Raw genomic sequence first — 17,083 nt, 5'->3', positions numbered from 1 at the left:
ATCGTATGGACACCTACTACAAATTGGGAGGGGGGGGTCAAACCTTTTGTAACATTAATGACCATATTATTTTGTCATTATAGCTCCTGGGCTATTACATTATAGACCACATATCATACAGTCACTCGTGCAATTCTTAACAGGTTGGGGGAGTTGGATGGCCGAATGGTTAGCACGCGCGCGCTGTATCATACGGTCTGTCATTGAGTCAACTGGCGGGGTTTCGATTTCCCGGTTGACGTGACAAGGAGTAGGGTCGCCTGTCCAACCTCGTGGGTTTTCTCCGGATCCTCCGGTTTCCTCCCACTGCTAAAGACCCCTACGCGCAAGCGAATTATTGAAATAAAACTGAACCATGTGTTAGTCCCGAAATGACCTAGTTTGTGTCGAGTTGGTCCTGCGCATATTTACCCTTGGCTTCGTTACTTATTTTTAAAAATATGATTTGACTGCATTGATTTTTCTGAAATTTGGAAGGAGAATTAATCGTGGGGTTATCCAAAAACATATCAAATAATGTTGGTTTGAAAAGTGAAAATATCGGAAACGCTTTATATAGCACTTTGGAACATTATTAAACATTGCTGTCTGAAAATCTATTTTTAAAAAATGACAGACATAAATTGTGATCTCTTGGATCAGCCCAGCCTCCGTTTCCAACTTGATCGCTCACTTTTCGCACAGGCGTTTTCTTGACAAGATAAACCATTTCTTGCGGATACATATATTGCTGATTTATATTTAAGAAGTTCTTTATATTCAACAAAACTTCATCCATAGAGCAAATATTTTCTCGGTGAAATCCGTGGCATTTACCAACGTGAAATATACGACTTATGATTGGTTTTAAAACTAGTAGTCCATTAAAACAAGTGTCTATCAGTTTTTGTAGACTCCAATCCCAGTTATAATCATCAAAAGTACAGAATATGTTTTTACAATTAGATATTTTTTGCCACAAGTCTCTATTAAAACCCATACCCCTTCCTATTCCCGTGTACCAATAACCGGACGTGAACATGTCACTATCATGCCGATATTCATTCTTAAATTCTTCATAATCACCCATTATCAGCATTTTATTTATGTCTAAGCCATGGATTATTTTATGTTGATTCATCATGCGCATTACACGCAGTATGTCAGGACCCAAATAATAATCATTGTCAATTCTAAGCACTAACCCTTTGAAGTGTTTTAACAGGCGAATATCATTAAAAACATAGTTGATTTTCCAAGTCCAGTGGTGCTTCATTTGTGAAAACTTTGCTTCTCTGTAATGGCCGTAAAGGTCTGGGTGATCTGCGTTGCTGCACCCCACTATTTTTGCCGTTTCTGGTCCAATATCACGAGGACAGTCGCTCATTGAATCTGCTGGGAATTGATTTTTCTTAATTTGTAGAGCATGGGGAAAGAAAATCTGCATGACAGAACAAAATTCGATGTCTTCAATGACGTCATTAATATTTGGTAAAAACAGATCATGGCTGAAAATAACCAAAGTATTTTCAATGTCCTTGACATTTCTCAAAGAATCAACTAATATTTTCAGTTCTTTTTCTCGGTCATGAACTTGCACTAAAATCACAATGCCCGAATCTGACAAATCCAGTGTATACTGTTGATTTCTTATGTACTGAAGCTTGTTAACTTCCCCAAAGATTTTATGTAAATGTTCTGTGTCATTTAAATCATATTTTACGCTGCTCCATTTTATATTTCTGGGTAAAAGACCACTCCACGTATCTTTTGATATAAAAGGATTATTGGCATTGATTGATAACTGTTTATAAAAGAATCCAACCGTGAAAATAGCCCATAATGTCGCCAGGGAAATAAGAAAGCGTCGAGTCGAAAACCTCACCATGTTACATAGTAGTTTATAAAATTTATGCTCATCTATTCTTGGAATCATTTCTGAAAAGATAAAAGGCAAATTTCAACCTTACATGCAAGATTTATGTTGGGTATTACGAATGATGTCGTATTAAAATGACACCACCCCTTTGTTGTAGGTCAAAAATAAAAGTTCTGTATCATTTGATTTTATATGATTTTATCTTTTGTATGTGCATATTTTCTCGCTTTGTGTGACCCCCTTTGTATATTTTAACAGCGGTGTCTGTGATTCTCCTAAAACGGCGAATTCCATTATTTCCCGCGTATTATTTTTATTCTGCTGTAATATTAGAACTACCGGGAAATTCACAACGAAATGAAGAAATGCCATGTGTTGCAAAGACGAGAAGCCGTATATATTAAATGTCATTTAAAGACATGTCTTTTATTCATGTAATTCATTAAATATTCGACAGGGTGCAGTTATTTGAGTTGATCATTATTAATTATTAAATTTCGCTAGTTGATTTATCTGAATTCGAGACACCATATAGTAAGATGTGAATATCTTGTTTATCGGATGGGAGAGTTTTTATAGTTGTGGTAACTATCTTCAATGTTATGGCCGCATCTATTATTTGATACATGCTTTAAGAATTTGTGAAAATTAAGATTACTTTTAGAACAGCGCAGTTGGCAGTGAATAATTTGTTCTTTCCTGCTACCATAGTAGAAAAGAAGTGGTACTATCGGGTCTGAGGATGATAATTTACTTTTGAAGCTTTGAAGTATCGGTGAGGCCTTAATGTGATCTGATAAGTTATTCCAATATCTGATCACAGAAGGCAAGAACGAATTACTATAATGAGTACAATTACATTGTATAGTACGATACGGATTAATATTGCGGGTTTTTGTGGGTACATGTATACTTAAATATTGGGGAACGAGCTTATTGATCATTTTGTAAAACACAAGTAATTTGTGTCTGTATCGCCTAGTTTCTTATGAGGTGAAGCCTGATTCCGCGTATAATTTGTCATGTTTCGTTGTGAATTTCCCAGTAGTTCTAATTTTACAGCAGAATAATAAAAAAAAAAATACGCGGGAAATAATGGAATCCCGATCATCAAGCGTATTATCTCTTTTATTTTATTTTTTTTTGGCGTTCGACATTCGCCGTTACACGAGAAATTTTGCCCGGACAGCGGCACTACGGCCTACTCTTATATCGAATTTCAACTGTCAAGGGATCTTTTACGTGCACGCCAATATGTACGCGGGACCTCGGTTTTTCGTCCCATCCGAACGACTAGACGGCTATCCTTGTCAGGTCCTCCGACCTGTATCACTGACAAGGGGGAACCACGCCGGAAAATCTGGATGGACTTTCTCGGCCAATGCAGGGATCAAACACCCGACCTCCAGACTAGCGAGCCAGCGTCTTACCCACTTAGCCACGTGATCCCCCTAAAAGTCCTATAGAAAAAGTATAGATTCCTATATAATTTTTTTGGATTCTATAGAAAACTATATAGAAAACGAAATCATTCTGTACGTTTTTTCACATGACTTTAGATTTAAAACAAATTACTGTAGTTTTGTATTGGATCGGTAGATGAGTTTTCTGCAAGTGTAGTTTCCTATAGAATTGTGTAGAATAATGTACTAAACTATATAAAAAAAACTGTACAGATTCATTAGTGCTATGTAATCCTATGGTCCTTGCGACCATATTGTATCTTTAACTAATTGTTTCTATAAAGTCAAGTCACAGGTACTTAAATGAATTTGGGTGATATATCTATATATAAAAAAACAGCGATATTTTGGTGAAATCCTTACCATTGTCAAAATATCCATCAAATACACTGAAAAAACTCTTGTGTTGGATCTCAACACAAGGACTTGCGTTAAAATTATTCTACACAAGCTTCTTTTGTTTTACATTGCACACAAGTTTGTGTTCTTCTCAATGTCTTACCACAAACTTGTGTAGATTTATAAAATCTTGTGTGTGTGTTGTTTTTTTTTCAAATAATTAATTACGTCGAATTTTAAGACAACATTTATTAGGTTACTTTATTATCTGTAATAATATGATTTTTTTTATTGAGAAAATCTGAATGGGATTGGGGAACTGGCTTAGGGATCTGGCTTAGCCTATATGTAAAACCCCTCTTCCTGAATTTGAATGTTGAGGAATTCATTCCAATGTTAACTTGATTTCTATACTATTTGTAATTCTCTACTACCTTATATTAATTATTACAAACGTTAAGTAGAGATCGCCATGTTACTTATCATATTTACAGAAAATATAAATACACTCATTTCTGGATAAAAATATATATCAATGTTATAACAGTATACTGATATAAAGAAATCGAAGTTTTAGCCAATTATTATCTAATTATAAACTATTTATTTAATTAGACATAATAAAATAATATTCTGATTATATCCTTTGTTTATTCTTGTCTTAAAAATAGAAAGAGACAGGTTATTACAATGTCTGCATTTGGAAGTGTCTGATGATTCAGTTGTTGATAATGTTTTTGATATTATTATTGTCATAGAAATAAGTAGCCAGCAAGAGGAAGTTTTTATTTGTGCGTGTTATTTTCCACCATATAATAGTATATTTTATAATAAATATGATATTGATTTATTTATCTGTCTAAAAGACATTATTAATAAGTATATCGATACAGGTATTATCCTATAGACTGCGGTGACTTTAACGCTATAGCACTGTAAAAAATATCCATTTTTTATGTGGCCGAATTCCGTAATTTAACACCTTTTTTCTGTTAATAGATGGATTTTTTGGAGAAATTGTGTTAATAGTGTGAATTATTTCTTCAAATTACGTGTTTTATGTATTTCTGTGGAATATTCAGTATCAAACAGGAAATTTCCGTGAAATTTAGGGATAAAATGTTTTATTCCCTTCTATAATGGACTTAATTCTGTTATTTTACGGAATAAACGGTGGAATGACAAGGAAGTTCCTTGCAATTTAGCTATAAAATGTTCAGGTTGTAATATCTGGTAATCAAACACGCTTAAATCCGGATAGTACAACCGGTTAGCCAGTGTAGGTCCGTTTGTCTCTATGGCAGAGTATACATACCTGCGAATTGATAATACCGCAAACTTACATCTGAAAGCCTCCAACCAATGACGAGTAGCGGTTTGTGATACCTTGCTCTCGATTCTTATATAAGCCAAAAGAGGGTTACGTTTAGAGATTATCTGCGGTATCACTTCGGTGGAAGCGGACGTTAAATAAAGCTATTTCACGCACGCGTATAAAGTCAATGGTTAATTCAATGAAATATTTATCACCTTCATCGTCAGGAAACAAAATTTACCAGGATTTTTTTTCTGTATTTGAAAATGGAATTTATGTTAATTTAGGGAATTTCTGTAAATTACAGGAAAAACAAATACGGATAAAATTTTCTTGGTATTTTTTGTTTCCGGAATTTTTTACGTTTTTTCACGGAAATTTTTTGTTACAGTGGGAACAGCTAAGTTGGAGGATTTTATCAGTGAAAATGGAGTAAGTATTGATGTTACAAATAAATTGACAGACTTGTACCAGTATATTCCAGTTACACCAATGATCTTACGGTTATAAATGAATTTGGACGAAAATTAATTAACTTCTGTAAAATACAGGTTTAAGAATTTTAAGTGGTAGAATAAATAACGATATAGATGGAAATTTTACATTTAACAGCAGTAAAGGCTCCAGGCTAATAGATTAACTATTAATGAATCATAAGTATTTTAATGTTATTAACGATTTTACATAATGTTGTGATTTCAATGAATACTCAGATCATAGCCCAATTATGTATAGTTTTATACACGCATGTTCTGTTAATACACTTGGTTCAGATATCAGTAAAAGAAAAATTAGAAGACGGATCTTGGATAGTTTCTCGCGAACACTTTCTAATCTAATGCTAAAGTATACTAAACAAATTGTAATCACTAGAGGTAAACAGAAGCGAGTAAAAATAGACAAACCATGGTTCAATGATTCTTGTTGGAAAAGATACAGAGACTACAAATCAGCCCTGCAGACGTTTTACTTGGATTTTAATGTGAACTATTGTTTTGTAAAACATATATACTATGTATTTGGTAATAAACAATTACAATTACTCCTTAATCGATCAAAGGGATATTACAAAAAATTGAAAGGACGGTTAAAACATGATTATAAAAACCACCAGGGCAACTTAGTACAACTTGTTAATAAAACAAACCCGAAGCTATTTTACAAGCTGTTCAAAAAACACAAATCCGTTACTGCAACATTAGAGATTGACGATTTCCATAAACATTTTAAATATTTAATTTTGTGAAACCGTATTAGACACTGTCATAACAGAGAGTAAAATTGGAGAATGTATACAAAAACTTAAGCTAAATAAGGCGTCATCTTAAAGGCGTTCTGATGCCCTGGGCCCTCATTCACAAAAACTTAAACTAAGTTACAACCGAAATTTTAAGAAATACTGCAACTTCATTGGATATATGCAAATTGATTTTACTGGTCAGCCAATCGAATTGCAGTATTTCTTAAAATTTCGATTGTATCTTAGTTTAAGTTTTCGTGAATAAGGGCCCTGCTTGGTGGAAAATGTTTAATAATGTTCTCAATTCGGGAGGCTTTCCTTCAACGTGGGCTATAGGAAACTTGGTGCAAGTCTACATGAAAGGGGACGCTAATGATCCAAATAACTATAGGGGAATATCTATTGTCTTGTGTCTAGGAAAACTGTTTACTTCTATCCTGAATAATAGACTACTAAAATTTAACAAAAAATATAACATAAAACCATCGAGTCAGTTTGGATCCGAAAACATGTAAGTAGGTAGATGCAATTTTTGTTCTCCAAGCACTTATTAATCGAACCCTAAAACAGAAAAAAACGTCCATACTGCTGCTTCGTGGATTACAGTAAGGCTTTCGATTTTGTTAATAGATACAACTTATGGCATAAGCTTATACAACAAGGAATAGGGGGTAAGTTTCTTAAGGTAGTTAGATCTCTATACGAAAAAGTTAAGTGCTGTGTTAAATCCGAAAATGGCGTATCAGATATATTTCAGTGTCAAAATCGTTTATTCAAGGGCGAGGTTCTCTCCCCTGGCCTATTTTCAATGTATTTGCATGATTGCAAGTCTCATCTACTAGCAGACGGTTGTCAAACTGTAGATATACAAACGTTAAATATTTATATGATTAATATGATTATGTATGCTGATGACAAGGTTTTGTTCTCAGAAACCCTAGAGGGGCTGAAAAACTTATTAAACTCTCTGTGTACTTGTACACAAAAATGGGACTTATATGTAAATATTTCAAAACTAAAATCATGACTTTTAGAAATGGTGGAAAAGTTGGCGAACAAGAAAACTGATCATTCTATATATAATCAATTGAAAAGACAGTGATATTGACAGTGATAGACTTCCATACTGGCCATCCTTTGAGAAGTATTTGTTTGTCTGAAAAATAAAAATAACTGAGAAATAAGACATCGAAGGCAGGAATAATTATAAAGCAGCAATGCCATCTAAGGTGATTGAGTAAGCTATCAACACATACATATTCCGAAATGATCGGAGTTCAAAATGACTAGAAGTTGAAAGACTGTTACGCACTAAACCACCGTGGCTTCCGCCATAGGCGCAAAACAAGTGTTATTATCCCCTTTTCCCGCTGTGTTGGAACCATACAGGGCCAGTCGCAGCCTCTTATATCTCCTTGCGACAGTTCGTTAATTAATGAGCTGTATGGACGATTTACCGCCACTATGCCAGTTCCTTTGTTAAGGGATTAATTAACAATTAACGATGCAACAATGGGGATTAGTTAGGATTAATTAAGGGTCTACCAGAGGATTAAAACGTTCACTGAAAGACAGTTCAATTCAACAATTTATTCAATTTCACATCCAATTTTTTACACATTATTATACATTTTTATCATTTTAGCATAGAATGTACAAGTTATCATTTAAACATTCCCTTTAATCATTTTCCATTCACTTACAAACATTTTCCTATAAAATATACATTTTCAAGCCTACTAAGTGGGAGACAGCATCCCCGTACTGGATGACGGTGTAATGCCCTTCGTGGAGGCGCCGCTTTTCAGTTACCAGTCTATCTTCCATCTCCCGATACTTCCTTTTTCTGGGCGTCATAGAGGCACCAGCAGCAAGCTGTTTCAGGGTTACACCAAAGAAAGCTTGTCCTTGCTTTATGAGGTGGATGAAGCGATAGATGTTTGGGTGGTTGGTTACAAGTTTGTTTATTTTTAAATGCCACCTCTCAACGTTGCTGGTTGTGCGTGGACCAGGAGTCATAAAATGATTCCATACATCTCGCTGACCTCCTTCCACCCACTGCTCAGTGACGTAATCTGTGAATTTTACAACTCCAGGGTAGTCCAGATCAGCTTCTTCGAGAGCATTGAGCCAGTAATCATCTATGTCGGTTTGTCTTAAAGTGGAAGGGCTGCTGCTCCGTGAACAATCAGATTAACCATTGGATTTTCTGCAAAAGCCACCTGAAATCAATGAATCAATAAATTAGTTCACAGTGCTGCAAAACAGTATGGAGAAATTTACAATGTATAATTATTTCTTAAATTTGCAATGTTTGTACATTTGAGTAGTGTCGTAAAAGGAATACCGTATATATACGTTGGTTTTAATGTAGTATGCCAGTATAGTTATATTTACCTACCTGCAGACCGGAAATCTGTGCTCCTTTCCAGATTGCCTGTTCAAAATGGAACTTGCAACCCTTTAGTTGGCAGTCAAAGACGCTGGCAGCGGCATTCTGGGCAGCAACTTCAAAGTCGGTGATCATTAAACCGGGGTGCGGGTTGATGTTGTATTGTGCTGCCTTCTTCTTCAGGATGGTGAATAGTTGCATGTAGGTCGCCTGTTTCTTGCCTGGTAGCAGAGCGTAGACCAGCGGAACAATCATGTTGTGTACAGAGGCATGGGCGGTGTACATCTGGTATAAAAGTGATGGACAGGCGCTGAAAGTACCATCACATAAGTATGCATCGGCTGCAGCTAGATGTCTCAGGTTGTCCAACGTGGCGAAGATCATAAATTTGTTGTCGTCTTCTGAGTGGAAGAGGAAGTCTTCGCCGCTAGTTGTATTCTTCAGGTAAGTTGGTGTTAATCTTCAACTTCGGAACAAATTGCAGTGTCTTCGCTCTCGATTGGTACAGGGAAGAGTCTGCGGAGTGAAATAAGGGGACATGCTGCACGAAGTCCTCTCGACTAACTCCTGAAAACATAAAGATAAAAATAATAACTAAATGTACATAAACTTTTGAAATAAACTTATGATAAATTGATATAAACTTAATGGGTTGAATTCATTTTAGAATATCAATTTGGAATGCATTTTTTGAGAACTTACTTGTAAGCTCTTCCTGATAGAGTGTTGGTATTGGTCTATGGTCAGTCTTTACAAGATCCTTCAAGTTTGCTAGGAACATGTCCACCGCAATCGTATCGTTGTTGGCCGGATGGTTGTGGCAATCTCTGTATGTAACATAATCAGATCATCTAATAACTGTGGATTGGACTTCTTTAATTCAGCAAGACGGTAACAAACATTAAACTACACTACATGTATAATAACCAATACATATTATAATATTGTAATCTTTACGGCCATCGTCTTAATTCACGTCTGCCTCCATGGTTCTGTGTTGAGCTACTCTACTCAACTCAACTAACTGAACTGACTTCATCAGAAACCTAAACCAATTTATAGGTGAGGTATGAAGTTACATATTATTGATACTGAATAAAAAGAATTATGATGACAGCTGAATACTAATAAATAAATAAATTAAAGGTCGGCGGGTTCTCCGACATGACCATTTCAATATGGCAGTAGCTAATCTTAACAATAATCATACTGATGTTGGTAACAGCGGTTAGGTCAAAAGGACAGCAGAGATTTCACCCTTTGTTAGAGGTATGTGGTGATGAGGGTGTTGATGGTTGATGGACTAGTCGTACAGCATCTCCAATGGACACTATCTCCTTTTCTCGTTCGAATTCTAAACTTATGCCCTCTATACTTCAGATTTTGGCCACCACGAGCATTTCGTATGAAGCTAACATCTACTTGAACGTTTGCCATCTTGTGATATCTGTCAGATCAGTGTTGTTGACAAATCACAGTGGTTCCATATATAGTATCCTCTGAAAAGAGCTCATCATCATGATAAATATGATAAACACAGTTCACATGCCATATGCTAAATGATTAATCTGCTGAACGATTAAACTGCTGAACATACTAGTAGTTCTCTACACCATGAAACTGGCCCACTTGATTAAGGTGTTAATTATAATCCGATAATCATTAACTGTTCATGATTAAAAACTGGCATAGTGGGGTGACCCCATATGGACAGGTGACAAACATTACTTTACAGTTTTTATAAGAATATAAGTCTACTTGGAGTAAGTTTTTAGTTATTGTAATGATATAAAAACGTTAGGTTAACTCAGAGTCAGATGTAAATCATTATAATCATATCATAATGAGTTTGATAATAAAATTTTAAACCATGGCTACAGTATTTGATATATTTTGATATTTTAAACGCCCATTAATTTAAATATGTAGTGTCATGAATTTTCCTCTTTCTTTTGTCATACTGGTGTATTCTGTACGTTTTTACCTTCGATCAATTAACTTTGTGGGAGACGGTTGGTTAGGAGATGGGTGACGACAGCCGAGTCACTCCAGGGATTGGAGTAAACTTTATCAAACGGTCAAGCACCAAGGACATCCTAAAAGTAAATGGAAAGTTGCCCCCCCCCCCATCAACCCAAAGGCTGTGTTTACTATATTCATTATAGCTGCTGTGAGTCATGCGTAGGGGAAACACGAGCCTCTCTAAATAAACGGGTGGCCCAACACAAAGCTACACCCTGCACGATAACTATCAACTACATCTGCCATTATGTATCAGCTCACTCGCTAGCCTGCAGGTCGCGTGTTCCATCCCTGCATTAGCCGAGAAAGTTTCCCCTTGTGAGTGTAGCAGGACGAAGGGCCTGGCAGGAAAGCTGTTTAGTCTTTCGGATGTCACGAAAAACCGAGGTCCCGTGTATACATTGGCGTGCACGTAAAAGATCCCTTGGCAGTTGGAATTCGATATAAGAATAGGCGATAGTGCCGCTGCCCGGGCAAAATTTCCCTCATAGCACACTGTATGGCGTATGCCCGTCTTTATTAGCCTAGTCGGAGCAGAACAGTTGGAAGTTAAACCCTATTTCATTTCCGTCAATATTTGGCTTGTAAACTCGATAGAGGTTACAGGTTATTGAGGGATTCTTTTCAAATTTGGCGTATGCATCGTGGTCATCATAGCACGTGGTCATGCCCCTACCCCCTTTGAACGCGATAGAGGCTGTAGTTTTTAATTTTAACAGATTTCTTTTTAATTTAGTGTCTGGGACATGGGAGGATGAAGCTTATCGGTTTTCAGCGTTCCGCGTCTATTGGTTTCGGAGTTATTACCCCCTTTGCAGAAAACCCCGTGAAAGCGCCAAAGGCTATTTTGTAACGGATGTTTTATCAGACTTTCTGTTCTAGAGATATATTATGTGCCCGAAAAAACTTGTCAGATTTTTATCAAAGTTTTTGTAAACTTAGTTGTTTGAAAATACTGCCAAATTTTGCAAAATGGTCCTTCCACTCGAGGCAAACATATGGGTCAATTGTAATTCAATAGTTCGCACGTTCGCGTATGAGGTCTTTAGCAGTGGGAGGAAACCGGGGACACAGAGGGAACCCACGAGGATGGACCTTTTCAGAAAGCTGGATTCATCTGTTTTTGTATCTAGGGTAATTACCAAAAGTCTTCCATAATCTGATGTGGTTTGGTATTAACCATATTTGATATTTCACTCCATCAACCGTTATCTGGAGTTAAATATCGATTTTAGAAGACTTGATATGTTGATAAGCAATTAACCTAGATACAAAAACAATTGAATCCAGCTTTCAGAAAATTAATCCCAGGTCCATATCTAGATTTACTGGACTATAAGTTAATGAACATGTATGGCACACTTTCTTCGTAGCTTTTATGTGGGAATGTCACTGTGAGAAGAAAAGGTTAATTGATCAAATGTTCAGGTGAACGTATATTTCTTACGGATAGCTTTGTGTGTATGTGTGTGCGCGTGTGCGTTTGTATATGGTGTATATCGAGGACACACATCTGAATACACACCTTCTAATCGCGGACCTGTGTCAACCGAGGACGTCCTCGGTTCAACCAAGGACTTTTTGAACTAAATCTAGGACTGTAACGGTGTTCAGACGCCCGGATTTAATATCCCATTTGATTTTAAGGTCGATCTGAGGTGACCCACGTTAGGCAGTATTCTACAGTTGGGGTGTATCTTTCGTGTGTGTGATCTGAAAAGGGAAAATATGATTATGTGTATCAAGTCCGCGGTGAGTGTTTATTGGACAGCGAGTGTATCAAGTCCTCAGTTAACCGATGTCTACCATACACATGATATATGGTCACGTGGGAGAAATAAGTTATTATTTATACCATATCTAAACTTAATCGTTTTAAACCCCTACGATATTAAAAATCTAGCCATCTAGTCATTATATTACTTCGGACTGAAATTTCGAGATTTTTACCTGGCGTAACATATAAGATTATTGCCGAAATGATAAAGATAAAATAATGAGTAATCAACAGTTGAAATATTGATAAGTCGCGCAATTTCAAGTAGTGACACTTGTTAAAGCATATTAAGCTAGTTACAATTGTCTTATATAATGCGTAGGTACCACTGGTCAATTTTTGCCTTGCCGATGTACCGGAACAGGTTTTCAGGTGTCCTAGGGGAGCTCCTGGGGCATCGCGAGCCATGTGGACCCATCGGAGGGTGTAGCACTATCATCGTTGCGACATTGTTTTTAGATTTATAGACAAGAAATAGAGAAATAAGATGGGTTAAACAACATTTTTTATCTTTACAAATTATTCTCTATTGTCAGTATATTAGCTATGGTATGAGTTTATTTAAAACGCAAATTAATTGTTTGTGAAATAGCGTGAGAATAACAGGAAAGGGGAATAACAGGAAAGGGGTTCTAAGTTCAAGGATTGTGTCGAAAAACATGTGACGGAAATTTACGATTGCATCATTTGGCTTATTTGACCAATCTCTGTAATTATTTACATCATACTTGACCAATTAGATAATTGAAGATCCAAATCCAAAAGCTACAAAACTATCATATTGGTGAGAATTCGTTAGACAGCAGCTTGGTTCTAGAAGGGAAAAGATGTAGAAGTTTCTATTCAGAAGACTCGTCCATATCGAGTCTGACTGGCTAGGGTTTGAGATCGACTTTAGTATTGTAATCTATACTAATGCTTATATGTATCCAGCTTGATATATAAAATGTAAAAACGAACAGTTGCATTCTTATAACTACTGAGAAGACAGACGTCTTAAGAAAACAGTAAGAAGTAAATACACAACATGAAGCAGAAGTAAAGACAGCTAGAGGCAAATTCTAGACGATCACAAGGCTACTAAGATATGTAGTAAGAAAAGATGCATGGGTCGTACGTAGGATGTGGCGACCGATTAGGATCTCCAGCTCTCTACGTCTGACACAAGGCCCATGGTGCTACAGAGGTCACGGAAGAACTGCGAAAAGTTTCAAAGCTTGCATTTTCAGGAAAATAGATCGGGATGCATCCCCAGAGCTTTCCAGATTCACAAGGAAATTCCGGGGATGCTTCCCTGGAGCTTCCGCGAAATATGCCCCGGGGCATGACCGAAGCATCGGCGATGTCTTGCTGATGTATCAGAGGACCTTTGAGGATATTTAAATCGGGGATGCCTCGGGGAAAAAGTATTTCGCGGAAGCTTCAAGGAAGAATCTCGGAGCTTCCCCGTCGGGTAAACATCGGACAAATTTTCAATACTAGCTTTGAAATTTATCGCAGTTATCTCCAGGCTTCCCGATGGTTTCATATGGCCCGCGACGACTCCGAAGCATCGGCGATGTCTTGCTGACTTATCAGGCGACCTTTGGGTATATTTGAAGCAAAATATTTCGCCGAAGCTTCACTGCTCCAGGAAAGCATCTCCGGAGCTTCCCCGTCGATCTGAAAAGCTGCCGGTATGCCCTCCCGGCATGTTTTCCAGACAAAACGTCGGGAACACATCGGAAAAAATTTCAATGCCACCTTTGAAATTTTTTGCAGTTCTCCTGAGTCCTCCTGGTGGTTCAACATGGCTCATGATGACCCTGAGACTTCCCCTTCACTCTGGGGCGTCTCAGGGGGATCATCAATTTCAGTCGGTAGTATATCGCCGATGCAAAAAATGCCCAGTAGGACCTTGGCATAGGTGCCACCGATATGCCACCACGCAAGAGATTGAGATCCCCCGACATGAATATTCACCCGATGATTTTGATTATCGGCAAAAGTATGCCGGAGCTTTCCCGGTTATTGGGAGCCCTTCCCGATGATTCATGGCTCGGGGGGGGGGGGGATTCCCAGAAGTTTGTGATCATAGCCTAAGCATCAGTGCACATTCACCAGACCACTCCCGATGCTTAATAAGTTCTATTTCTCACGGGACTACTTCGTTTCTTTGGGCAAAAACATCGGGACCCATCGGGGGAAAATTTAATATCTTAAAAAGTTAAGTTCTTAAAAGTTTAAATTAACGCTGTAAACCTCAGAATGCCTCGTTCGGCAATTTTGTCCAAACGTGGCAAAAATGTGTTATAATTTTTGCCACAATTTTGCCACGTTGTAACGTGGTAAAAACAATGCCACGTTTGTCTGGAGTTTCAAAACGTAGTTGCCATGTTTTTGGAACCAGGTATTTCGTCCAGAACGAGACAGGGTACAAATGCCTCATTAGCTGTATTTGTAGCACCATAAGTCTTTCTGTCTGACGTGGAGAGCGGGCGTAAATGTTGGAAAAACCGGTCGCCACATCCTACGTACGACCCATGCATCTTTTCTTACTACATATTTCTGTAGCCTTGTGATCGTCTAGAATTTGTCTCTAGCTGTCTTTACTTCTGCTTCACGTTGTGTATTTACTTCTTACAGTTTCTTAAGACGTTTGTCTTACCAGGAATAACAATGCGACAGTTTGCTTCTACATATTTTATATATATATATATATATATATATATATATATATATATATATATATATATATATATATATATATATATATATATATATATAGCTGAATACAGGTATACAAGCATAATAGATAACAATACTAGCTAAAACCATTTCTCTACCCTAGCCAGCCTCGCGGCTGTCTAGGAACTCAGATGTAAGCTCTCTGGAACCTAATAGAAGCCTAACGAATTCTCACAAGTATGATAGTTTTGTAGCTGTGGGTTTTGGACGTTCAATTATCTAATTGGTCAAATATCATGTAAATAAGTATAGAGATTGGTCAAACAAGCTAAATGATGCAATCGTAATTTTCCGTCACATGTTTCTCGACACAATCTATCCTTGAACTCAGACCTTCTTTCCTGTTATTATCACGCTATTTCATAAACAGTTAATTTGCGTTTTAAATAAACTCATACCTTAATATACTGACAATAGAGAATAATTTCTAAAGATAAAAAATGTTGTTTAACCCATCTTATTTCTCTATTCCTTGTCTATAAATTTAAAAACAATGTCGCAACGACGATAGTGCTACAATTCTTCCCCCTTTAAGAATATATATAAAATATAGATATTCTAACTAATTATTCACGCAACAGGCAAATATAAATGATTACTATACTTTAAAACAAAGCTGTGAAAGAAAAACACAAATAATCAAACATCAAAAATCAAAAGTTGCATGCAAAAGCTCTTCAAAAAGTTCATATGTACTTCAAAGTCCTACGAAAATTTACTAATCCTAAACACAGAAAACACAAATTGTCTTTTTTAAATATTCAAGTGTCCTAATTTCAAAACACTATAACACATCACATAATATTTATAAAGTTCAGGTTTCACTTTAAATTCTGTCTCAGGAAATGTCAATTTAGTAAACTGGTAAACCATTTCTTCTTCTTGGATGTGTATTGGTCTGTTTCAGCTACCATAGTATCAAGTTGAAACTTTCTTTTTTTTTCTTCTAAGTATGATTGGTTTGTACAATTTTATCTGTCAATCAAACATGTCATTGCCATCAGACCAAGAACTAACTATTTCTATTTTTTTAAAACTTTATTTTGATATCATCTAACATTATTATTTCGAAAAATTATTTGTAAATCTTACTCTTAATTAAAATTAAACTTTATTTTAGTGTTAATAAACTTTGATGTGTCCCTTTAATTATAGATTTTCAAACTAAGTTTGACCTCTTGACCTGAACTGAGTAATGGACAATTTTAGAATTACGTTTATGTTTTATAATTTCCGTTTGTGTTTTAGAATTCCGCCATTTTTATTTTATATTTCACCGTCAGTAATGTGACCTTTTTGACCTAATCATTATAATCCACCATTTTGTATGTTAGTCAAAAACCAATACATGAAACAGGCCACGTGTTACCTATTCCATCATTAGTATTACCTAACACGTTATTTAGAATAGAACTTTGTTGAAGGAAATGGTTGCGCACCCATTCCCCTAAACACCATTCTACATTTTATAAACATGACAGTTAGAACATAGCTACATGTAACTGTTAATAACACATATAGCGTACTATATCCTATATATATTATATAAATGCAATCTGTGACTTTTACACACGTAAAATTTAACACAGTATGAATACTATTGTTTATTATAATTCGACCTCATGTCAAATTACACATTCCTAATCATTGCGTACATGTCGACAGCTTAAAGCAATTAACAGTATATATTAAACGTTAATATTACGTTTCTAAAGCAAAAATTTAATTACATAAAATTATATACGGACAAAATCTACCGTATGCCTCCACTTTTCTAAAAAGTGTCGTATTCTTAACTTTTAACCTCCTATAAAACTCGTATTAATGACTTTGCGATAATCTAACAATTTAACGAGCCAATAATTTTAGTTTTTCCCAGGAAAACTATAACCAACATCCCTAGATGCACCATATGGGATTTTCAACATAACCTAACTTTTTAATCAAAAG

General features: G+C 36.2%; 1 protein-coding gene across 2 annotated transcripts in view; it reads right to left on the bottom strand.

Moving 5' to 3' along the window:
• Nucleotides 1–536: 536 nt before the first annotated feature.
• Nucleotides 537–17,083, bottom strand: part of LOC126811976 (alpha-1,6-mannosyl-glycoprotein 2-beta-N-acetylglucosaminyltransferase-like) — a 37,861-nt gene continuing 21,314 nt past the window's right edge. For both annotated transcript variants that reach the window (XM_050538074.2, XM_050538075.2), the window contains one exon: nucleotides 537–1,917. In XM_050538074.2, the coding sequence (XP_050394031.1) occupies nucleotides 575–1,917 (1,343 nt within the window). In that variant the 3' untranslated portion in view covers nucleotides 537–574. The remainder of the gene's footprint in view (nucleotides 1,918–17,083) is intronic.

This window comes from Patella vulgata, chromosome 2 (assembly GCF_932274485.2).
Source record: "Patella vulgata chromosome 2, xgPatVulg1.2, whole genome shotgun sequence".
Classification (NCBI taxonomy): domain Eukaryota; kingdom Metazoa; phylum Mollusca; class Gastropoda; family Patellidae; genus Patella; species Patella vulgata.
Note: the sequence above shows the minus strand (reverse complement) of the source record. Positions and strands in the feature narration are given on the sequence as shown.